The sequence below is a fragment of the Anser anser genome (genome assembly GCF_964211835.1).
Source record: "Anser anser genome assembly, chromosome: 21".
Classification (NCBI taxonomy): Eukaryota; Metazoa; Chordata; class Aves; order Anseriformes; family Anatidae; genus Anser; species Anser anser.
This window is the reverse complement of record NC_139742.1, coordinates 10452118-10476777: the sequence shown is the minus strand read 5'-3', so window position 1 is coordinate 10476777 and position 24660 is coordinate 10452118. Positions and strand designations below refer to the sequence as shown.

The window sequence follows — 24660 nt, the reverse complement described above, 5'->3', positions numbered from 1 at the left end:
CGTATTGATTTCAATGAAGGGAAGTGTTTGTATTTCATACATATATTCATACAAATCACCAGCATTTTTCCAGTAACACCATACAATATACGTGCCTCTACAGTTCTCCCTTTAGTCTTGAGAGGGTGCTGAAGATACACTGAGTTGGCAGAAGGATGCTTAGCAGGCACTTGAAAAAATGTTTTCTGTCAAATTTACTTTCCATTAGGAAATCAGCAATAATTTCAGTCCATGTAAAAATTAATTTTGTATCCCTTTTGAAATTGAGATTCTGTTAACTGTAGACTTGCATCACTTTTATCGTGGTAATATAAAGTCAAAATATTGTAGGAACTGTTTTTCTGTCAATTGTTTAGTGTAAATTGCGGTTGGGCCTCAGTACTCTAGTCAGAGAGAAGGACCCTAACAGAAGGCATGAGCCCTCTGGAGAATTTTCCTCAACTGCCCTGCAGGGAAGGACTTGGGGTACTGGTGAATGAAAAGCTTGACATGAGCTGGCAATGTGCGCTTGCAGCCCAGAAAGCCAGTCGTATCCTGGGCTGCATCAAAAGAAGTGTGGCTGGGAGGTCGAGGGAGGTGATTCTCCCCCTGTCCTCTGCCCTTGTAAGACCCCACGCGGAGTACTGCACCCAGCTCTGGGGCTCTGAGCACAAGACAGACATGGACCTTTTTGAGCAGGTCTAGTGGAGGGCCACAAAGATTATCAGAGAGCTGGAGCACCCCTCCTATGGAGATGGGCTGAGAGAGGGTTGTTTGTTTTAGCCTAGAGAAGGGAAGACTCGGGAGCCTTCTAATATGTAAAAGTGGCCTACAAGAAAGATGGGAAGAGACTCTTTACCAGCACATAGTGATAGGACAAGAAGTAACGGTTTTAAACTGAAAGGGAGTAGATTTCGATTAGAAGAAATTCTTTATTGTAAGGCTGGTTAGATACTGGAATAGGTTGCCCAGAGAAGTTGTGGATGCCCTGGAAGCGTTCAAGGTCAGGTTGAATGGGACCTTGAGCAACTCATTCTAGTGAGGGTGTTCCCTGCCCATGGCAGAGGGGTTGGAACAAATGATGTTTAAAAGTCCCTTCCAACTCAAGCCATCGTACGATTCTATGAAGTTTCTTTGAATGGTAAAACAGGAAGATAGATGCAGTTAAATATGACCTGCACCTAGACTTTTGTGGGCTTAAGTAAAGCAATTTGAAATGAAACACATGCCTTTTGAGTGCTTCTAGTTGCAGGAAAAAATCATCCAAATTATGGTAAATCAGATAGGTGATGCACAGTAATCATACTGTCTACACTGAAACAGAGCTGGAGAGCCACAAATAGGCATTTGTCTAATCTCAGGGGTGATAATTGGCAAGTGGAAGATGGTAGCAAATAGTGCTTTAATGACTCCAGTTACATTTGCAGTCTTCAAAATATGTCTCTGCTTTTTGTAACTGTATGACAAAAAAAATCTGACAGTAGTCAGAACATAAATAATGGCATATTCTTTTCAAATATGTATCAATCCTTCAAAATAAGTTTCAAGTAATTTTATTCAAAATATCAAAGTAGCAGAATCTTCTCAAATAGGTATTGTACATGCGCAAAAAAATCAGTGCCCGATTTTTCTAATTATTAACATTAATATTTTCACTTTTGATATTAATTTTCATTTTAAAAAATAATGTTTGATTGTTGATATTATAGATATGGAATTTGGAAGATTGAAGCCAAGTACAAAAAGAATTTCATAACCTCTGCTGTTGCAAAATTCGAAGTTAAGGAATATGGTAAGGTGTTCATGTACATGTGAATCTTCATTCTACATGCCTTTATTGCATGAAATTCATGTAGGGCAGCTATACAACACAGAGGAACAAAACACAGAAATGCTTGAAGTAACGTTGGCCTACTTATACAGCAATGGGATGCAGTATAGTGCCAAGTGGCAATATCAGTTCAAGCTAATGTGTCATATCAGTATAAGATTGTATTAATGCAACTTGCCTATAGAGTTATTCTTCAGCATCCTGAGTAATCTTGATGCAGTTGCACTGGTGCAAAATGTGGAGCCAGGGCAGCAGCTGTTAACTTAGGGCTTTATAACTCGTGGTTCACTGCGGACAAGCTGACAGCTTTATCTTTGGGCTGTGACATAATTCAAATCACTTGAAACGTGATTCTTTGATGCATATACAGTGACATATTTCTGAGTATCTGTGGTTCTGAGAATCTGTGTGTTTAAAAACACATCAAAGTGGCTTAATTTTCTACTCATTTTTTCAGCACTGCCAAGCTTTTCCATCGTCATAGAGCCAGAACGTAACTTTATTAGTTCTGATAAATTTGAGGACTTCAGGATTGCTGTGAAAGCCAGGTAAGGAAATTAGGCTTTGATTTATAGATGTGTGTCTCATCTTTTCCTTAGGAATGATTGTCCCATGTTGAGAAACTTCCTCTTTTACTTTCTCAGGGAGCCCTATCATCACAATCATTTCTGCTATGTGAGAGAGCTAAGTGAACCTTTTTAAAATGCTCAGAGTGATTATTTTTCAACAGAAGTGTTTGTAAAGCTACATAGGCATTTTTTTTTTCTATTTCTTGATTAGGAAATGACTCTTCTCAAAAATGAATGCTTTGTTGCAGCCATTATGATTTTAAAAACATTTCTATCATTGCTTTATTCACAGCTATTTTTATAATAAAAGGCTTCCAAGTGCTGATGTTTTTCTTCGTTTTGGAATAATTGAAGGAACTGGAAAAAGAATGATGCCTCGTGCAATGCATGTAACTAGGGTAAGAAAAAACAAGCCTAAATTGCTTAGTTCAGGACTGATCTAATTCCATTCAAGCTGGGGAGAATGTCTTCCAACTCCATTTGCATCGACAGCTATTGAGTGTCAACTTTTCCTTTGTAATTCTGTCCCCAGAGGCATAGAAACATACTTTACAATGAAACTCAGAGGCAGCATCTCAGACGGAATGGGACTTCAGTCTCGTTCAGTTGTTTCCTTGAGTAAACTGTGTTTGAAATTTCTATGAAATAACATTTTTGCTATCTGTTTATAGAATAAACAAAAAGAAATCTAACATAGGATCAATGTAATAATACCAAATCAGGATTGGAGACAGACAAATCAAAATTATATCGATGTATTATGGGGAGACTGTTCTCCACCAGTTCTCCTTCCCTCATCTAGTCTGGTCTTTTTGTTTTATTCATTGCAGAATGAAAAAAGACATTATCTTTCCTGAATGAGCAGAGAGATATCTGTGTTAGTCATAGAATCATAGAATGGTTTGGGTTGGAAGGGACCTTAAAGATCATCTAAGAATCACCTACCTCTTGTTTGGCCTGCATGCAGACTTCATAGCATGTACTATTGACTGATTAATTGCTAATAATTATATAGGTAAAAAAAGAATTCGTAATCATGAAATTCTACATTAAAACGTCTCCATCTTTGATTTCCTCTGAAAACAGACAGAGCAGAAACATGCTGAAAAGAATTTACTCATAGTTTACCATATATTATTTCTAAGTTATTGACTATAAAGGAATAACTTTTATTTAATTTCCAGCTTGAAAATGGTGTTGCTGAAATCAGTTTTAACAGTAAGAAAGAAGTGAGTTATTTAGGATTTCAAAGTCTAGAAGAATTGGATGGGTCATATTTATATATTGCAGCATCAGTGATGGAATCTATGGGTAAGTTGCTTTCAAGTGATTTCTTTGAACACATCTGCAAATGTAAACAGAAAAAAAAATAAAACTATACAGCTAACTTTGTTAGTATCAGACTTTCTTCAGTACTCAGAAATCCTTCAGCCAAAAGCTTATAGAGAACAGCCTGTCCATCAGTGTAAAAATGGGGTTAAACTTTTTTTTTTTATTGCTATTTGTTTTCACAGGGTTAAGTGTTTAATTTTTAGGTGAAAGGACTTCACCATTAGAGACAGATTGTGCTGCCCTTTGAAGGCAAGTGCCCTAGGATGTGATTATTAAAAGCGGCATATTTTTTAGGTGGCCTCAGTGGTGAAGTGGAATTTACTGGAGTCAGATACGCTGTATCTCCTTACAAATTAAACTTGATTGCTACTCCTCTCTTTATAAAGCCTGGACTTCCATTCTTCGTAAAGGTTAGTTAAAAAAAGTATTGTTGCATGTTACAACGTAAAATCCATAGTGCAGAAGCCTTACTGCTTGTCAATATCTGTAGGTCTTAACACACTTTTAATTTCCTTTGACTGTTTACATTTTTTTCATTTGCTACTGTAGAAGGTTAGCAGCTTGTTTTCTGCTTGAAAAATGTTGTTGTTCATTTAAGAAATGTTATCTCTTCTAATGAATAGGTGCAGGTGAAAGATACAGTAGATCACTTTGTTGGAAACATCCCTGTAACTCTCACTGCAAAATCATTTAGTGAGCAAATGGATGAGACTGAGTTGATATCAGAGGGTTCAGAATCTGGGAGAAGAAAAACAAGCATGAATGATGGAACTGCTTTATTTGTTATTAATATCCCATCTGATAGCACACTACTGGAGTTTCAAGTGAGTTAAATTCTCCCATTAACTTATTTCTTATAAGAATTAATTCTGTACTTTTGCCAGCGTACAGCACCTGTGGTAAGACTTTGTTCTTAAAAGTTAGTAGTTTATAAACTTAGAGATTGTTCCCAACGATCAGTTATGAAACCTAAGTGCTATAATGAAACATTACTTCTATATTAAGTTGTATTTGAATGTATTCTGAAACAAAATATCCCAATTTGTCATGTATTTATTTAATAATAGTTATTAAATAAAACATCTGAATGAATTATGAGAGAACAAATCTCTGAGAGGGATTCTCTTGTTAGATAGGAAGGCATATTATTGACCTTTTCTGATCTGCTTATTTACGGACATTCTTCTATACCGCCATTTTAATTTGACTTGGTATTTATAAATCTTTTTATTAAAGAAAACAGGAAAGTCTTGAGTTGGCTTATTTTATTACTGTGATTATTTATTTTCTGAAGTATAACTTCATACTTAAACTATTCAGAAGTCAGGACATGCAGCTTTTGTTTCCTCCTTTGCTACAAAAATTTTTGGACATGTTATTATCTTTTCAGGTAAAAACTGTTGATCCACATCTTTCAGATGAAAACCAAGCAACCAAAACCTATGAAGCAAGAGCTTATTCATCATTAAGTCGGAGTTATCTATATATTGACTGGGCTTCAAACCATAAAATACTTGAAGTAGGGGATTTCATCAATATTAACGTATATCCACATAGTCGGTATATTCATAAAATACATCACTACAGCTATTTGGTAAGTAAATGATGTTTCCACATGAAATCTTGAATTGTGATTTTGAGATATGATCCTTAATGAAGAACCTCAGCAGTCAGGATCTATCATCAACACCAGAATACGTGCTGCTCAGAAAACTGTTCAGAATACGTACTCTGCCTTTGCCTATAAAATGTGTCCATTCTGTAGTTATAATTTGTTACCAGTCTCATGTTTAAATCATATATTAAGGCTGTATTGTTTTGAATTCTCACCCAGTGTAGACTGGAGTTAAGAAGCAGTGCCAATCTGAGAGCTGTTTCAGGAGCTGAATCATCTAAGGAAAAGAAGACAAAGATGCACAGAGACAGCAGTTCTTTTTACAGGGAGGGAACTACCTTCCCTCAAACTAGTCACACCAGTGCCAAATGCATTTCTGTGTGTGGTGGATTATATCTAAATGCAAAATAATTTTTACATGTGTGAGACATTCAATATAAAATTTGACTTCTTTATTCTCCATCATCTTTCTACTACAGATCATGTCAAAAGGGAAGATAGTAAGCTTTGGAACTCAGAAAAGAATTAAAGATTTGGAATATGAACACCTAAGTTTTCAAATAACCCAAGAAATGGTTCCTTCAGCACGTCTTATTGTTTACTACATCGTCATGGGAGAAGAAACTGCTGAGTTAGTAGCTGATTCAGTCTGGCTGAATGTAGAACAGAAGTGTGGGAATAGTCTTGATGTGAGTAGTAAAATAGGCACTGAAATTTGTGGGTGTGCATTCATTTTATGGTCAGGTTTTAACTTGGTATTACACAAGTTCTTTAACAGTTCCTTAACATAATAAAGTGTCAGCCTCCAGATGCATTTATTTTGAGCCAATGTACTTTTAAAATTACTAACGTTTGTTTTTGATTTATAGATTAAGGTGCTACCAAGCAAAAAGACACACAGACCAGCAGAAGTCTTATCGCTTTACATGAAAACACAGTTCAGTTCCTTTGTTGCTTTGTCATCTATTGACAAGGCAGTATATGGAGTTATTGGAAGAGGAAGGAGAGCAATGGAAAAAGTTAAGTAGTAGCCAAAAAAGAAAAATAAGTTGCTGTTTGTTTCAGATTCATATTCAGATCGCTGTTGTGGTTTATGCCTTCAATAAACTTGAAAATACACAGAAGAATAATTCAACCCAAAATAAAATGTGTGGGTTCTAAATTATAAAAAGAATTCATTTACTATGTTTTGATTTCCAGTAAAAGTAAATGATGGTTTTAAAGCCCAATCTGAACTGTCTCAACATAAATCTTCAGACCTGGACAAAAATAGGCTGCAGTGTGCGAGAGCTCTGTGATCCAAGAGGCATGGAGACCATATTCTCCCTTGTAGTTCTTCCTAAAATCTTTTTAGGTTCTGTTTTTTTAGGCCATACTGTTAGAATAATATGGCAGATGCTATTATGTTCATTGGATTATAGAGGTTTTCAATCCTTGTAGAATTCTAGATATGTGTGTATGTAAGTAAACATGCCTATCATCTGTCACTGAGATAATTCCATTCCTGTGATAAGACATGGCAGTTCTTTAATACCTCAGAACAGTCAGATACAAGAGAGGCAGAAGATGAATAGGAGAATACTTTTGCACCAACCTTGAATTATTTGAATCTGTTTTCTAGTACTGTTGAATGCCGGGTAAAAATACTTGATTTGGTTTTCAACAAGCTAGATGGAGTATCAGAACTGTTAAAAACACATTAGTGAAGCATTCTGACTTGGTTCTACGTAACTTGTTAGCTCAAACGTGTGCTACAGGAGCATGATTTTGTTAGTTCTGGTGCTTGAATTAGTTCAAATATCGTGAAATGGTACTCTTCAGTGTGTTGTGAAGACATCTTCTAGACTAAAGTGGCCTTTCTGCATGTATAATTCTCTTATCTGTCATATGATATATATGATATTCTCCACATTTTAGTTAGCTGCTGATACGCTTATTCCTCAGGTAATACAAGATTTGGAAAAGAGTGACCTTGGATGTGGTGCTGGAGGAGGACGGAATAATGTTGATGTATTCCGAATGGCTGGGCTTACATTTTTAACTAATGCAAATGCTGATGATTCAAATGAAGCAGGTATATTTCTTAGTTTTAAACATGAAACTGTGGATTTTCTCTCTTGAAATTTTCTATTATGGCTCACAGTTATTATATTGGAACTTAATAAAATTAGTAGAGCATGCATATACTAAGAAATACAATTTTGAGGGAGGAAAGCATTGTAGTTTGTGTGTCATTTTCTGTAATTTAATATATATATTTTTTAATTCAAATAATAGATTTTAAATCTCTACCAAATCTGCAATTTGATTTTTTGGATTGAAGTGGGCTGTGTTATTACCAAAAAAGTCCTGTCTTTCATAGTTTTTGTGATTGTTTTTTTTAAACAGGTGAAACTTGCAATGAAATTGTAAGAACCAAACGATCTGACTTCGAGGAGCGAATACTCAAGGAAGGTGATTAAAAAATTATTTTAAAATATTTAATTATGAAAATATTTAATTATGAAAAAAAGTTCATGTCTATTAGAAATCAAGAATCTGAGAGTTTGCATAGTACTTTTGATTGTTGTTATCCACTTAGTGCAGTGGAGAGATGGACAAATATGGAAGATGATAATTTAGAGGACCCCATTTATAAAGCTCCTCATCCATATGCTCACTTTGAAATCTATAAGATTAAGTACCCATTGAAAATATAGCATATATGTAAGATTTCTTTTTCCTACTCGGAAAGGACATATTCTGAAAACTCACAGTACTACCATATGGTAGTCTTTCCAAGTGACCACCTGTCAGTAACCAAGCCTGACAGAAGACCTTCTGTCTGTTAAATCTTAGTGTAATAAAACTTCTTTAATTTATATTTTAAATTCAGTATTGTAGTGATAAAGTGTGTGTCTCTAACGTTTAAACATTTGCATGTTTATGCTCAACATTGAATCTATACCTTCATCGAAATTTTGCAAGTTTTAAAAACACATTTAGTATAACAAGTTAAAATGCATTTGAAAATGAAAACATCATCTCAAGGAAGGGATTTTTTTTTATTGTTATTTCAGCATCCAAATATAAACATCCAGCAATTAAAAACTGCTGTATGGCTGGAGTAAAAGCATATCCAGTCAGTGAGACTTGCAGTGATAGAGCTCGGCGAATTCGGAGTAATGAAAAGTGCATTTCAGCATTCAGGGATTGCTGTGAATTTGCCAACAGACTGAGGGAAGAAGAGCCTAATAAGCTGCTAATATTGGCAAGAATGCGTAAGTACAAGAGCTTTGACTGTTGTGTGGTGAAATATTTTTAATAGATCATGGATAAATATAGAGGTGATAGCTTTGTTAATCTATTAACTCTCTCCAATTACCAGAAAGGGTTATTCGAGCAGATACTGTAGTCTCCACACACCTTGGTTGTATACCCCTAAAGGGGGGGTAGGAGAGCAATTCTTTATTCTGTTAGGACTGTGCTGGAGAGCTGTATTCTATTCATCCATGTTTAGAACAGGCAGCCATGCAAAATGGGAGTATTGTTGCCTGTGAAGGTAATGCTAAACTTGAATGCTCAACTGGAATCATTTGCCCGGGCCTAAAACAGCACCTCAGGAAAGATCAGTGGGAGTGTGAAATTTTCTGTCTCCCATTCTCTCCTAATAATTGCTTGTTAACAGGTTTGTTTGTCTGAATATTGGACAGGTATCCACATTTATAAATAGTTGAGGTAGAATAAATAAACTTTTGATGAGGTTATTCAGGTATAATTTTTTCTTGTATCAGAACTAACTTGAGGCAAATAGAGTTACAGTAACACAAAAGGAAAATACAAAGATTTTCAGGCCTTTAGTGGAAGGCTGTTGGCAAGGGTTTTGTTTGTTTGTTTGTTTGTTTACTTGATTTATACATCTTCCACAGATTTTGAGGCTATCTTGGAACTGGATGAAGCAGAAGTTCGTAGCTATTTTCCTGAAAGCTGGTTATGGGAAGTTCACCAAGTTTCTTCTAGGTACTACTTTTCTTGAAGAAATTACTAACATTTGACTTAATCATCAGTTTAATAGAATGTAAATGCTAAAATTTTGACATAACCCGAGTAACTAGTCATACCCTAGATGTGTACTAAAATGCAGTTTTATATGAACACATTGTTCCTGTCATGTTGTTCTAAATGCAGGATATATGGTCTGGTGCCCACATTGTTGAATCACTTTTCCTTTCACTTTCAACTTTGCCAAACACCAGCTTCTTTCAAGTCAGATAAAAACAAGCTTATTCAAACAAAAACCCTGTGTTCCCTAAGTATGTTCTCATTTCTTGTCCTATCTGACTCTGTCTTAGATACAGGAATTGCTCTGGGCAGATAGTTTTTATGTTGATTAGCTGTTGTTAACAAATGGCTGATAATAATGTATAAATGTGTTAAATGTAAAGGAATAACACGTCTAATTGCAGATCAAAGTCTCTGTCTATCACTCTGCCTGATTCACTGACTACCTGGGAAGTGCAAGGTGTTGCCATTTCTGATAAAGGTAGGTACTGCAACCTAATTAGGTTTTAGCCAAATAATTACATAGCTTTTCTGTTTGGATTTTGTAGAGACTCTCATTTTAGTTGCCACTTATGTTCTTTAATGTTCATTTTCTGGTTGTTAAAAAGGAAAAGAAAACATCAAAATGTGTAGTTTAAGAAATGGTAATTATTGCCTTTCTTGCTATGAACGTAAAAATGGCAGGGCAAGACAAAGGTCTGTCTAACATAGTATCTTGTATTTGACAGTGGCCCGTGATAAACGGCAAAGGAAGAATAACATCACAAATAGTCAGTGACTTCCTTGGCACAACTGTGCTGTCCAGTTATCAATAGCTCAGGGACTTGAGGAAAGGAAGAAACAGATTTTCCGATAGTTATGGTAGTCCAGACAGAAGGTTTGCTTCTAGCTTTGGGAAAGGGTAGAAGCCCAAAGGACTGCTGTGTCAGCAAGTATGCAAAAGAAATGTATGTGAAAGTGAGTTTGTAAATGAAAACATACGTGAGAAGAACAGGAAGCAAGAGCCGGTCACTTTTGAAAAAGCCGGACAAGTTCAAAGTACATTTTGAAAAATGGTAAGTCATCAGTAAAGGTGGCAAGGATGTGGTTTATCAGAAGGGTGGATAAGATAGTGTGTTTTTGTGTTTAATTTTCTTAGGTATATGTGTTACTGCACCATTGGAAGTGCAAGTTGTAAAAGACATCTTCCTTAACATTTATGTTCCTTATTCTGTGGTGCGAGGAGAACAAATTGAGTTAAAAGGATCAGTTTATAACCACAGAGCTTCTTCAATTAAGGTAATTTGTGGCCTTTGTGAGTTCTGTTGAAATAGTAACAAAATAAACTGAAAAAGCATTTCCTCTGCTAGTATCTAATATAAACACATCACTGTATCAGATTTCTCCAATCCTTCAGGAGGTGTTACATATGCTCTGCATAACTATGTAACAATAAAATCCAGTCATTACTCATTTAATTTCCAGCCATTCTGATTACAGTGTTGTCATGCTCTTACATAGCAAATTGCCTCACAGAAGTTAAAATACATTTTTCTATTCCGAGTGTTAGGATAAAATGTCAAATAATTAATGGGATTTTTGAAATAACGTGCTCCAGAGCTAACAGATTACTTTGTCTAGGGTTTTTACATAAAAGGACTATTTTTAATGAAATGCATTTAAACAGAAATACAGAATTATTGAAAAGTATGCAAAGGTATTTGTGATTCTATGATGTTGCTAAGGAACATCTGTTAGTGTGTCTCTAATGCAAATAGTAGTAATTCCACAGTTAGTAACACTAGTAACACTTGTTCATGGTAAACAGAAAACAAGTATTATGGTTAAAAAAAAAAAAGTTCAGTATAGTATTTCAATGGCTTTAATATTTCTCTGGTGCTATACCTGTCATGGAGTTGAACATTAAAAATCTTTCCACTTTTCAGTTCTGTGTTAAAATAGCAGTTGGAGATGGAATCTGTTCTTCTGGAGGTTCTGCAACTACTGGAGCAAGGATACGCGGTTGTAATTTTAAGTATCTAGGTAGCAGTTCTTCATCGCCATTTATGTTCAGAATACTTCCTTTGGAATTAGGCCTTCACACTATCAACTTTACACTGCTGACAGATGGAAACAGTGAAACTGTAGTTAAAACATTACGCGTAATGGTAAGAAAAAAAAAATGTTTAGGGTGTTTTTGAATTTCATATTGATTCAGTCTCAAGAAGGACAAAATATATGAAATCATTATATAAATATTGATTTACTTTAATGTTATCATACTCACACATATCATGTAGTATCATTGAATTCACTGTACGCACTGAAAAAATACACCACCAAGTATTTGCATATGTACATTTTTAAACTTTGCATATAAAAATTCTCAGGAAGATGCATATAGATTTAACTTAATAAGCAAGAAGGATATTGTATTCTAAGTCACTTTGTTCAGATTTTCAAGTTCTTAAGCATACTTCATTGAAAGATACTTTTTTGGTAATTTTTTACTTTCCAAAGCTTTTATTTAAATCTTTTGTTAAATTTTCTCAAAAATTTTGGGAGATAGACTACTAGCTTAGATATAAAATAGATGCAGAACAACAGTGGTTTTGGTTTACAAAAGTAAAACTCAACTACACAGAAGGATGTAGAGGACAAAAATACTAAGGTTTTAAACTGTTGCTTCAGCTAGTGTATGTGATTAAACAAAAGTGTTTTCATTTTCTACTTCTTTCCTCTTAACGATTACAGCCAGAAGGCATTAAAAAAGAACTTCATGCAGGTTTCACTTTGGATCCACAGGGTGTTTATGGTATGAGAATATATGTCTTCATCTTCTTTCTTTGCTTTTTCATTTTCTTGATTCATGTAGTTATGATGATCAGTTTTTCCATAATATGATAAATTGGTGCTTTTCCTTCTTGACATATTCTTCATATGACCCTTTCAAGGATTTCTTGTCCTTTCATTGACAAATCCATCTCAGAATAGCTAGTCTTTCAAAAAAAGGTGGATTTTTTTTTAAAGTAACCTTTTTACATCTTTTAATATAATACTAAGCTTTTCTCAGTGTGCTTGAAAATTGATTAGCGGGTGCTTTAGTAATGAAAATAGCATATTTTCTCCTTTAACCAGAGGTGACTCTGAAACCAAAAAATTTAGGTCAAGATTAGATTTTCTCTTAACAATAATGTCAAAAGAAAGATTAATGTGTTTGCATCTGTAATTTTTCAACAGTCAATATTGTTTGTACATACATTTGGGGATAGTTGTAGTTTTCATGTTATTGTTGGTTTTTTTGTTGCTGACTTCTCAATAGTTGAAATCTTTAAATCTGGCTATTACATCTGAATCCTCTATTGATTTAGATTTTGCAGTATGTTATATATTCAATATTGAACCTTTTCAATTATAGGTTCAGTCAAGAGACGCCAAGAATTTCGTTATAAAATACCACTAAATCTGGTCCCTAAAACAAAAATTGATAGAAGTGTCAGTGTAAAAGGTAAATTGAACTGAAGCTTTTAGTCTATTACTCTTAGTACATACGTAGTGTCTGTATATATGTTCTGTTTGTTTTGTCTTACATCCTTTGTTTACATTTGTCTGAATTTATTCCTAGCTTCTTCTTTTTAGTAAAGTCTTTGCAGATCACCTTTTTATGTAAAATTTTAAATACCTCGTATAGAGTGATTGCTTATAGGTATCAGATTCTGCCCTTGGATTGACTTCTATGATCATTCTTTTAAACCTTTTTTTTTTTTTCTTTCCACAGGACATCTTATGGGTGAAGTGATTGCCACAGTCCTTAATCCTAGTGGTCTTAGTATTCTTACTAATCTTCCAAAGGGCAGCGCAGAGGCAGAGCTCATGAGTATTGCCCCTCTTTTTTATGTGTTTCACTACTTGGAAGCATCAGATAACTGGCAAATACTGGGTTCCAAAACCTTAACTTCCAGAACTGAAATGAGGAGGAAGATGAAAGAAGGTAGAAAAATATAGCTGCTTCTCTTGCTTCGGAGCTGTAGAAGTGCATAAATTTTGCTGAATAAGTAAGATCATGTATCTGAGTAAGCAAATACAATTTTAAAATAAATCTCATAACTTTCTTTCTGCCTAATATTCCCTTAGGAATTGTAAGCGTTTTGTCATTCAGAAATTCTGACTTCTCATATAGCATGTGGAAGAATGGGCAAGCTAGCACATGGTAAGTTAAAAAAATCTTTTGATTAGTATGAATGGAAAAAGCTTCATTCAGCCCTTTGCTTTCATATTATAACTATTTCTTTTAAAGGGTGACACTTCTCAGTAAGTAGGACAAGTGAGCGTAATGGTAGATTTAAATGATGCTTATAGCTTTGAATAGTATATTTTCATTCCTTGTTTTCTTGTGATAAATTTTTTGTGTGTGTCCATAGTTCACACCATTACAAGCAAGTTGGACCTTGGGGCCTGTACATAGGTAGACATACCTGAGATAATTTCTAACTCTTCTTTGGGCTTGGAATTTTACAATAGGACTATGTAGAGCTTGGTTTCCTGCTCAAGCAAAGATTGCATTCCAAGTTTGAAGAAGGAAAGCTAAGTACAGGGAGGGACAAGGGCAAAAAGGTGATACCCTTTGTTCACAGAAATATGATACTTAAAAGATATCAAACAAAAGGGGGTAATGCTGTCTACGGAAAATAGAGCCTACCATTGCAAATTAGGCAAAATACATAGTCACTGTCTTGCCTTTCACAACGGCAAATGCAACTGGCATATAGAAAGAAAGAATAAAATGCTTTAGAAGCATCTTCCTTAAGATCTGATGAAAGAAAAAAATATTTTGGCGATGTATAGAGTAATTAGTTCATATTCTGAATCATGGGATTTGGTCCTAGTTATAAAATTATTTATGGCTAATTATTGCCTATTTGTTAAAAATTAAGATTCATTTGCTATATTCTTTGAACTGTGGGAGTGGATAGCATACCTAAATCATAAATAACGCAGATTTGTCTAATCTCTAGCAATGTGATAGTATCTGATAATCAAAACAAACATAATCTGTTTGATTTCTTTGGCAGGTTGACAGCTTTTGCTTTAAGAATTCTTGGACAAGTTAATCAATATATAAATCTTGATCAAATTTCTGTTTGTAATTCACTTCTGTGGTTGATTGATAACTGTCAAATGCCAGATGGGTCATTCACTGAATTTTCAGATTATCAGCCAGTGAAACTACAGGTATGAGAACCAAACATTTTGTGCGTGTGTGTGTACAGTAAAAGATAGAGACGCAGGAGGTGCAAGATATTTATGGCTGCATTTCACCAGAACATCTAGTCAAAACAACTTTGCTAAATTTGCCTCTTTCTGAACTCATTTAAAGAAAGCACAATATTGAAAACTTTTCTGTCTTGACAGTAAAAGTAGCTGTGTGACACTCCTTAATATTTAGAAAGAAAAAAAGTGTAGGTTGATTTTTACAATATAATAGCCCAGCTTTCCTGTAACTTTTTATATTTTGGTCTTTCTTTTTTTTTTTTTTCGATAAGCTATTACATTCAAAAGAGTTGATGTATTTTCAGGTAAAACCAAATTATTATTTCTTACCAGAATTTCTATTTGTTTCCTCACATAAACTGTAAAAAGTTATATTTATCTAAATTAACTGTTATTTCTATTTATTTATATGATCATATTTGATTTTGTAGGGTACATTACCTAGAGAAGCTAAAGAAAAATCTTTGTATCTCACAGCATTTTCTATTATCGGAATTGAAAAGTCAATGAAAATATGTCCTACTCAGGTAAATACTGTTTTTATTTCTGCCAGCAGTCGTATGCTGGGATTCTAATTTCTTGCATCTTCTTTAACATTTGTTCAAAGAAATCAACACTTTTTTTTTAGATTTAGTTGCTTTCAAAATCAGTAAAAGAACAACAAAATTATGGATTACTTTATTTTAAGGAATATTGTAGAAAATACTATATATGTGTATATTGTCTTTATAGATGTGTTTCTTTAAAAATATGTCTAATACTAAGCTGTAGTCTATTCATCTTTTCAGAAAATCCATGATGCTAAAAATAAGGCAGGGGATTATTTATTGAAAAATGCAGAGTCTGCACAAAGCCCCTTTACTATGGCAATAATTTCGTATGCGTTAGCTCTTGTGGATTTGAACCATCAGTCTGCACGATTGTTGTTCTCTGCACTGAAGAAGGAAGCGTCTGTCATAGGTATTGCTTATTAAGTTCTCTCAAAGATTGTATTGTAGTTGGTTCTCAGGTGGATTGTTCTTTCTTTTTTTAAAAAAGTCTCTAATGGGCTTCTACTTGGATCATGATTTTCAATGATGCTTGCTTTGGCATATATGAATTTTTAGTCTTGTGTGGCCTAGTATTTTTGCAGGGTTTAATCCTGCTTTCAGCTTTTCAGCAGTGCAATTTCATTAGCAGTGTGCAAGTTGGTTAGACATTTGTCATTCCTCAGCATATCGCAATGTTTGTTCTGTCTGCTTTCTTTTTTTATGCAAGTGTCCATAGGGGGTTACTTTCGTCTGCATGCTCATCCTTGTGATGTGACCACTCTCTTCTTTAGCTCAGACTGGAATTTTTCACAGTATCTGTCAGCACCCTCACTTTTGCTTTTGAGGGGGTTTCCTCTTAATTTCTCACTGGCTGATGAGGGTCTTTGTAATCTCTTGTGAATGCTGTTCATTTTTAGTGCTTTTTGTTAAAGGCAAAAGACTCAGACTGTTCTCCTAGAATAGAAAACTTTTGCCCTGCATGTTGAAATTAACATTAAAAGAAAAAAAATTATATATATACACATATATAAAAAGATAAAAACGGTATTCTGTGGGTTTTTTTTGGCCACTCTATCACTGTTCAGGACCAGTAATTACCTGGATGTGATTCAGATGCTTTGCATCAGGTTTGTTTATCATCGGTTTCTAGAATAAATGTCAGTTTTATAAACATAAAAGAAGCTTATCTTCATCTCCTGTTAAATGCGGAGAGAATTCCTCATTTTCTCCTTGACCTGAGTAGGCAACCTGAAACCTGGCTTTTATATTTTTGTAGGCGAGCCTCCTATTTATCGTTTTTGGAAAGATAGTTTAAAAACATTAGACCACCACGCTCCCAATTCTGTTACCGCACAAATGGTTGAAACTACAGCATATGCATTGCTTACTGCTTTACTAAGAGGGGACAAGAACTATGCTAATCCAATCATCAAATGGTTGTCTGAAGAACAAAGATACGGTGGAGGATTTTATTCAACTCAGGTGAGCTTTAAAATACTTTGTTCCCATTCCTCAAATACCAAAATCTAAAAAGCCTTAAGAGAGTAATATCATTAGTTGACACCTTTGACAACTTCAGCGTCCTTTCTGTGGTACTAGTATCAAATTGCTCTGATACTATGATTTTCTTTCTCTCTGGGAAATATGATTTCTTTTCCTGAAATCCATTATAAACAGAAATTTGCAAGCTGGTAAATATCTTACCAGCGTGTTAAGTGTACTGCTGAGATGCTGCTAAGCTGTTTTGCTGGTAGTGGTCACCATTATGTGTCATTGTGTTTAGGTAGCAGAAAATGAACTACTTTGTAATAAATATTTACTTTTTAATTTTAGAAAGTAAATCTTTATAATTGATTTCTGACAGGACACTATTAATGCTCTTGAGGCCTTGACTGAATATTCCCTTCTTGTCAAACGGCTTAATTTGGACATGAGTGTTAAGGTAGCATACAAAAATTACGGAGATCTTCATCTATTTAAACTGACAGAAGAAAATTTTGTGGGAAGAACTTTGACAGTGAGTGAATAGCTTCTCTTTTGAAAAGTTAAAGCAAAATTCCCAGTAACCTGTTAAATAGTTCTTTGACCTTTGAAATCTGTACTAAATTAGCTTTTTCTTTTAATAGACCGGCATTAAAATGACATAGCAAATGTTTAAGAAATTTGCTTATCTGCTACATTTAATGCAGTTTTTAATGTGTAATTCATTTAAATTTAGCATTTCTGCTTGTTTCTATGAATTTTTTGTAGAAGCTGTTTGTAGCCTTAATTGTATTTAAAACGGAGGAAAGACAAGTAGATCATCAGACCTGAATTACGTTCTTGTTAGTAGCACAGTCATTATTATTATTACCTTCTAACTATTTATATTTAACATCAATCCTAGGTACCTTTGGAAGATGACATATACGTAAGCACTGGCAGCAGCACTGGCATAGCTACAGTAAATGTAAGCGTGGAACCATTTTTATTTTTTTTTAGTAGTGTCTCTGGTTTGTTAATGTGAACATTGAAAAAGAAACTGATTTTTTCATAAGGTATTCCAAAAATGTATAGGTATACATAGGTATTCTAAAATGTAAATATTCTTATGTAGTAGTATCTATGTTCATAAAAATAATCAGGATAATTTTTAGTCTTCTAAATACAACCAGCAAGAGCGGTGTAGTTTTGCTCAAGAATTTTATGTCTTATCAAAAGTAAACATGCCAAGCATGCTGTTTGTTTTTACTTGTATCGTATTCCTCTAACTCCATATTCTGAATTTTCACAATTTTTTGCCATATTTGAGGATTGTTTACTGTTTCTATTTTGTCTAATTTATTTGTATGTTTGTAGGTGAGGACAGTATACAACATAATTGGTACTTCTGAAGAGTCATGTAACTTTGAATTGAAGATTGTTCCAAAGAGAGATGATGGTAAAGGGTTAATCTGGTTTTAAATATTAGTACCCAGATCACTGCAGGGAAAAAGAAAAAAAAAAAAAAAGGAAAGCTTATTTAACAATGTGCTTTTTATTAAGAATGAAACTAATAACTTCTTACTTTTTTTCAGTGGAATGCAAAACTGGAAAAGAAATTGCTAGAAGCCTTCTTAGCCCTTCTTGAAACTATTGTCTTTTTGTGAATAGAATTAATCTTTAATGTATTTCTGTTAGTTGAGTTTTTACTCATTTATAGAAGTGTTATTACAATTGGGGCAGTGAGGAATACAAAATTCTAGCAGAAGAAAGAAATATAGTAGGAGGGTGGTTTGGGGTTCTGCAAGGTAAGAAAAAGTTCTTAGAAGGTAAGTTCTACAAAGTACTGAAAGTCGTAGTCCGGTTACAGTAGGGTGTACAAACACATTCTGAGCTTTTGTCATGAAGTAGTTTTAATAACATAAGTATGTGATGAATAATACTAAGCATTAGAGCGGACATTTCACCTGAATTATAAAAGACTTTAGTGTTGTTTATAGCTACATAATGAGTTCCTATGAAAAATTGCTACCAAAATTATTTTAAAAATTCTCTTTCAATTATGAAAACACTTTACAAGAATTTTGGGGTTGCTATTCCTGAAGATTTTTAAGATCACTTATTTGACTCTACTTGATATGAAAAGGTTACAGAATAGAAGATGGTGGGCCACTTGGGCGCGTAGAGGCTTGTGCAAAGTAAGTACAGCTGGTGGGGTTTTGGTTGGGTAGTTTGTCTCAATTACTGTGGAAATAATAACAAGGTTTTACTTTTAAAGGTTTCATTTAAACTTAATGCTGGTTCTAAATGTCCTCAGTATCCTAAGTTTCAACACTCCTACTTAAAAAGGTGGAATTCCCAGCTGATGTGTTAAGGAATTAGAGCAGTGCAAATGAAATGCACTGTGGCTCTATGTATGCATAATGACATTACTCTAAGAATGTTACAAAGGCTTTCTGGTCTTAAATTTTTTCTTAGTTATTGTTTTAATATTACATTAGCTGACATTACCATTATATTCAATTATACACTAGCATTATATTCAATTCCTTTTATTCTTTTAAGAGACTGAAATGTTTTTATTTGCTAATCCTCCCTTATTAATAATTGCGTCTGGTCTTCTCATCTTGTTTTCTTCCTTTTTCTTCCATTTTATGCATGTGCGTAAACAGAATTGGAGATGAAGGTCATTACTTTTTTGGGAGAGCATTTTTTATTGATTTATATCTGTGTTCTCCGGGAACATAAGTATTAAGAAAAGTTCATATCCATGATATTGACAAAAATCTGAAATGATTCATCTGGAATATTTTGCTTCATTATAATGTTCTAAATGTTGGTAGAATTTTCCTTACTATTTTCTGGGATCACACAATGAAGTTTACTTTTTAGTTTCAGTTATGTTTAACTAATTTTATTTTTAATCTCTTTTAGGTACAAGCCCAGCATGAGAGAGCCACAGTCAGGGTCTGCTCATGCCGTGATGGACATAGGTTTGGTTAGTGGATTGGAAGCAAATATAGAAGACTTAAATACTGTAAGAATTAAAAAAAACTTTATTTCTTTTACTGAAGTTTTATTATTTTTTTTGACAGAATTATGATATTTACTGTTCAATTGTAATTGTTGTTCAACATGTCAATATTAGTTAAAGGCAATCTGAGTTATACTTACAGGATTTAAATAGGATACTAAATGTGGACTCAGGTATCCCTTTAAGGATAATTAGCTTTGCAATTCTTTGTTATCTTCATGCAATTGAAATAAAAAGGATAATTTCCTTAAAAAAATAAAAATAGTTTAAACATCATAAGAGGCAACACTGAAATAAGTTTTTTTAATCTCAGAATTATGTAAAAGCTAGTGATAAGTAAACCTTCATGATCATCCAAAAATTTTTAACTGTTGCATAATTTTTTTCTCTGTTTTTCTTCCCTACAGCTTGCAAGTGGAGTGGATCAATTGATAGCTGATTATGAGATAATAGATGGGCACGTTGTTATTCAGATAGACTCTGTATGTTACCCCTTCCATAACTTTAAGAACGACTTTAACTCTTTGGAATCACTGTGTTTGCTTTATAGAACTCCTTAATTCATGTGTCTTTCCAATAGGTTCCAGCTGATAGTTTCCTCTGTGTTGGGTTCCGAATAAGTGAGCTTTTCCATGTTGGAATGCGAAATCCTGCTACATTCACTGTATATGAGTATCATGCACCAGGTATGTATTCCATGTCTTCAAATTCATGTTTGCTCTTTTCAACTGTTTATTCCTTCTTGAAGACTACCTTTTTCCTTCTTCAACAGCTTTCTAATCCTTGTTACTTTAAGCTCAGGTAACTTCTGACTCACAAAGTTTCAGTGCTGACTTATTGAATTTTCTATATTTATTTATTACAACTTTTTGGATCTTCTAGATAAAAGATGCACTATATTTTATAACCCATATGGAGATGAAAAACTTGTGAGGGTGTGTGAAGGAAATGAATGCAAATGCATGGAAGGTAAAGCTTTTTTTAAGATGTCTTGCCATTTCATTTGGTGGGAAAATGCAGTTTAATGCTTTGGACAAAAACATATTAAAGCACAAGGAAAAATCCTTGTAAGAACACAGCTGTTGTCCTCTAAAATTTTACTTTAAAAAATAATTAAATGTGTGCACTATAATCATGGTTGTCTGACTGCATTAAGTTCAGGCAATTAAGGATACTTTTCCTTTTTTCAACATCCATTATTCCACCATGCACTCCCATAATTACACTGTTTCTCAGTTACAGCAGATTATTCGAGCAGGTAGAGGTCCATCATGTTTTGTGTGAAGACATGCAATGACGTTGTCTTAATGCAGTTTTTTTTTCTTCTCTCAATGTAGCTGAGTGTAGTAGAGTACAAGAAAGACTGAATCAGTCAATAACTGCTGATACCAGGAGAGAAGCTGCGTGCCAGAATGATATTGCATATGGTAGTATTTGAATTGTCATTACCTCTTTCTCATGCTCTTACTCAAACCGTCACTTCTTTACTATTGCTGCAGAACATTTTGTTCCAATTAGATCTTTAATGATCAAAATTCAGCAGGTATACACTGTATGAAGATAACATATTGGAGCAGAGAAGAATAAGTTCCGCCCATAACCTTTGCTGAACAAAACTCATGTAACAAGGGTTATTGCCCCAGTAACCCTGGTCTGATGAGTTCTGCTGTTTTTTCTCTTGGTGCCATTCTAACATGATCATGTAGATTGATGGGCCAAGTCCAGTTGCATGACATTAAAAAAGACTAAGTGCTGGATTCCTGCTCTTGGAGCATAACAACGTGGTGCAGTGGCATAGGTTTGGGGAAGAGAGACTGGAAAGTTGCCCAGCAGAAAAGGACCTGGGGGTGCTAGTCAACAGCCAACTGAACGTAAGCCAGCAGAAATAGTGTGGCCAGCAGGACTAGAGAAGCAATTTTCCCCTTTTGTGTGGCACTTGTGAGACTGCACCTTGAATTTTGTGTTCAGTTTTGGGCCCCTCACTGCCAGAAGGATATTGAATTGCTCAAACTTGTGCAGAGAAGAGCAACAAGGCTGTTGCAGCAAGGAGGATGTCGGTTTCTTTTCTCAGGTGACAAGTGATAGTACACAAGGAAGCAGTCTCCTATTGCACCAGGGGAGGTTTAGATTGGATACTAGGAAGAATTTATTCACAGAGAGGGTGGTCAAGTATTGGAATGGACTGCCCATGGAAGTGGTGGAGTCCCCGTCCCTGGAGGTATTGAAGAGACATGGATGTGGCACTAAGGTTTAGTGATGGAACTTGGTAGGTCAAGCTGATGGTTGGAGTTAAAGATCTTGAAGGTCTTTTCCCATCTATATAATTCTATGATTCTGTGTGGCTTTGGGGTCCGGGGAAGTTGCAGGCCATCAGATGAGAACCATACAGTGTATAGCTGTAGCCGTGATTTTCGCAGAAGTTAGGGGATGTTATATTCTCTACCTGAGAATCTGTAAGACATTTAGAATATATTGCAGGAAAAAAAGGAATAACAAAAACTTTGTTTTGTGTTGTATTGCAGTTTATAAAGTGAACATCTTGTCTCGTCGTGAAGAAGGTTATTTCGTAAAGTATTCTGCAACTATTCTAGATCTCTATAAAAGAGGTGTGTGTCCTATTTTTAATCCATTTAACTATTTCACTCAGAGCAAGAGCTGTCTTGTTGAGACCAATGAAGCAGCTGACAAAAATCAAGAGTCAAATCTAGTCATTTCATGAAAGTAGAAAACCGTAGTCTCAAATACAGCCTTTGAACATTCTTTTATGCCCTAAGAAAGGCACTGTATAATGTTTTTAAACAGCTTTTCTCTATTATAGCTGTTGATAACAAACCTAAACTGTAATCAGTTAAGCATCTCTTGTATGACAAAACAAGTTGAACATATTCCATAATCAATTAATACAGTTGTGAGTTGTTGTTTAGGTATATTTAACATTCCATTTAATTTAAAAAATCTGCAGGGAACATGTTTTATATTATCAAATTTTCTTGCTTTATAACAAGTGTCAAATGGCTCACTTGACTATACTGTTTTGTAGAACAAGTTAATGTTTTCTATTTCATACATGTGTAACTGAAAATTCTCTTTGTGAAATTTTCTAATTCTTGACATTCTACTTCAGGGCATGCTTTTGCTGAAAAAAATAATGAAATTACCTTTGTTAAAAAGAAGACCTGTACTGATGTTGAACTGAGCCCAGGAGAGCAGTATTTGATCATGGGCAAAGAAGCCTTAAAGATAAGCATTGGTTATAGTTTCAGGTAGGTAATTTAACATCAGAATATGCTAAGATATAAAGTGTGCTGTCAAGTGGCGAATGTTTGTATGTAATAATTCTCATGTAATACATAATTTATTTTTTAAGTGTCAGTTTGACCAATGGTTACCCAATGTGTTTTCAGATGTGTAAATTTAAAACAGGATTATGAACACAAAACAATCTATTCCATACTGTAATTCTTTTCCTGTTAGGCAATTCCCTCCCCAAATCTTAGGAGCAAATGTGCTTTTTCTGTTGTCTTTTTAGATACCAGTACCCTTTGGACTCCAGCACTTGGATTGAGTGGTGGCCTTCAAACACAGCATGTACATTTTGTCAGGAGTTTTTAAACAGAATGGAAGATTTTGCTGAAGATCTCATCATCAGTGGCTGTTGATTTACGTGGATAATTTTTGAATTAAAAATACAGATCAAACCTCATTTAAAAAAAAAAATCCTCAGCTGTTCAGTAATTATTTTCAGAACTTAAAATTCGTGACTAGTTCATCTTGGAGAACACTCATAGCATGTATTTCGTAGCCACTTTCTTATAATCTGGTAATTTTCAAAGTATGTTTTTTAAGCTCGGATTGGAGAATAATGCAGAATACTGCAAAGATATTTGAAGTGAGATGAAGTGAAATGGAATGACTGCAAATATGGAAAATACTGTCTTTTGCCAGAATAACCATCAGAAGCATTGAATTCCAATGTCTTACTAAAACATAACGCTTCCTTCAGCAAAAAAAATATAATAATAATAAAAAAGAATTGTTTTATCAAATAATTTTGTTCCAACTTTAATTGGAAAAAAAAAGACATACATAGCCTATCGCAATTGTATCCAAGTAGTTAGGACAAAAGTCTTGCTGCAGCCCCACTTACTTTATAGTACGTATTTTAAATGTTCATTTTCCAACCACAGTAAAGTACTGTAGTGTAAGAATGGTAGAAGACAAATCCTAAAGCTATTTATATTACACTAAGAGTGTAAAGCCAGATACTGCTGACCCTTTTTTGCTTCTTTAGTTTCCTCATCCTCATTTTTTTGTACCTTAGACCTGCAGATGACAGATTCTTGCCTTTTTTTTTTTTTTTTTACCTAAGCTGGTGTCCAGGTGTTTACACTAACATTTTTCATTCAACTTGTGGTTGGAGTAACAGATTTTTAAACTAAATGATCCTGAAGATTTACTAAGTAAAGAAATGATAGTTTCTTCATGTTTGAAATGCAAAAATTTATTTTAACAGTGCATTGAAATACTGCAGTGCAACTCAAACAACTCCTGCTCCCTGCAATGGAAAGAAAACATACTGGAAACATATAGTTCATATTCAGTTACAGGCAACTCTTCACTTTTTATAACTAAACAAACTGAAAAATCTTCACCATACCTGGCAGCATTTCATTTTTGAAGTGATACTTACATTCATTGAAGATTCTGTCATTTGTAAAGCATTTTGGCATGTAAAATTCTCTGAATAAGCAAAACATTTAATTAGAAGCTTTTTATAATCTCATTTGTATTTGAAAGGGTGAACTTCCAAGTTTGTTGAATCTGCACAGCACTTATGATTAATTTGTGAAGTGTCAGTGGTGTATTCAGAGGAATTAATAGTTTTCTAAGGAATTTTTTTGAGAAGAGCTGTTGGAATGATTTGAACATGCCATGACAGTTTGATGAGAAAAAAACATTTTTCTGAAGTGCTATGGAGGTGTGCTGCAAGAGCAAACAAACTTTTTTTATAAAACCCT

At 34.3% G+C, this 24660-nt stretch overlaps 1 protein-coding gene across 1 annotated transcript in view; it reads left to right on the top strand.

The window, feature by feature from the left end:
• C5 (complement C5) overlaps window positions 1–23688 on the top strand; it is a 28016-nt gene extending 4328 nt beyond the window's left edge. Inside the window, exons 6-41 of the mRNA XM_083807456.1 lie at window positions 1689–1771; window positions 2268–2358; window positions 2672–2777; window positions 3564–3690; window positions 4006–4121; window positions 4335–4535; window positions 5102–5305; window positions 5806–6015; window positions 6196–6345; window positions 7271–7400; window positions 7715–7780; window positions 8386–8586; window positions 9235–9325; window positions 9772–9848; window positions 10506–10645; window positions 11293–11514; window positions 12101–12161; window positions 12765–12854; window positions 13125–13337; window positions 13481–13556; window positions 14419–14578; window positions 15049–15144; window positions 15406–15577; window positions 16424–16629; window positions 17012–17164; window positions 17534–17596; window positions 17986–18067; window positions 18755–18806; window positions 19543–19645; window positions 20050–20124; window positions 20223–20328; window positions 20525–20611; window positions 20980–21069; window positions 22165–22248; window positions 22767–22905; window positions 23172–23688. Of these exons, the coding sequence (XP_083663582.1) occupies window positions 1689–1771; window positions 2268–2358; window positions 2672–2777; window positions 3564–3690; window positions 4006–4121; window positions 4335–4535; window positions 5102–5305; window positions 5806–6015; window positions 6196–6345; window positions 7271–7400; window positions 7715–7780; window positions 8386–8586; window positions 9235–9325; window positions 9772–9848; window positions 10506–10645; window positions 11293–11514; window positions 12101–12161; window positions 12765–12854; window positions 13125–13337; window positions 13481–13556; window positions 14419–14578; window positions 15049–15144; window positions 15406–15577; window positions 16424–16629; window positions 17012–17164; window positions 17534–17596; window positions 17986–18067; window positions 18755–18806; window positions 19543–19645; window positions 20050–20124; window positions 20223–20328; window positions 20525–20611; window positions 20980–21069; window positions 22165–22248; window positions 22767–22905; window positions 23172–23301 (4453 nt within the window). The 3' untranslated portion in view covers window positions 23302–23688. The remainder of the gene's footprint in view (window positions 1–1688; window positions 1772–2267; window positions 2359–2671; window positions 2778–3563; window positions 3691–4005; window positions 4122–4334; window positions 4536–5101; window positions 5306–5805; window positions 6016–6195; window positions 6346–7270; window positions 7401–7714; window positions 7781–8385; window positions 8587–9234; window positions 9326–9771; window positions 9849–10505; window positions 10646–11292; window positions 11515–12100; window positions 12162–12764; window positions 12855–13124; window positions 13338–13480; window positions 13557–14418; window positions 14579–15048; window positions 15145–15405; window positions 15578–16423; window positions 16630–17011; window positions 17165–17533; window positions 17597–17985; window positions 18068–18754; window positions 18807–19542; window positions 19646–20049; window positions 20125–20222; window positions 20329–20524; window positions 20612–20979; window positions 21070–22164; window positions 22249–22766; window positions 22906–23171) is intronic.
• The last annotated feature ends 972 nt before the right edge of the window (window positions 23689–24660 follow it).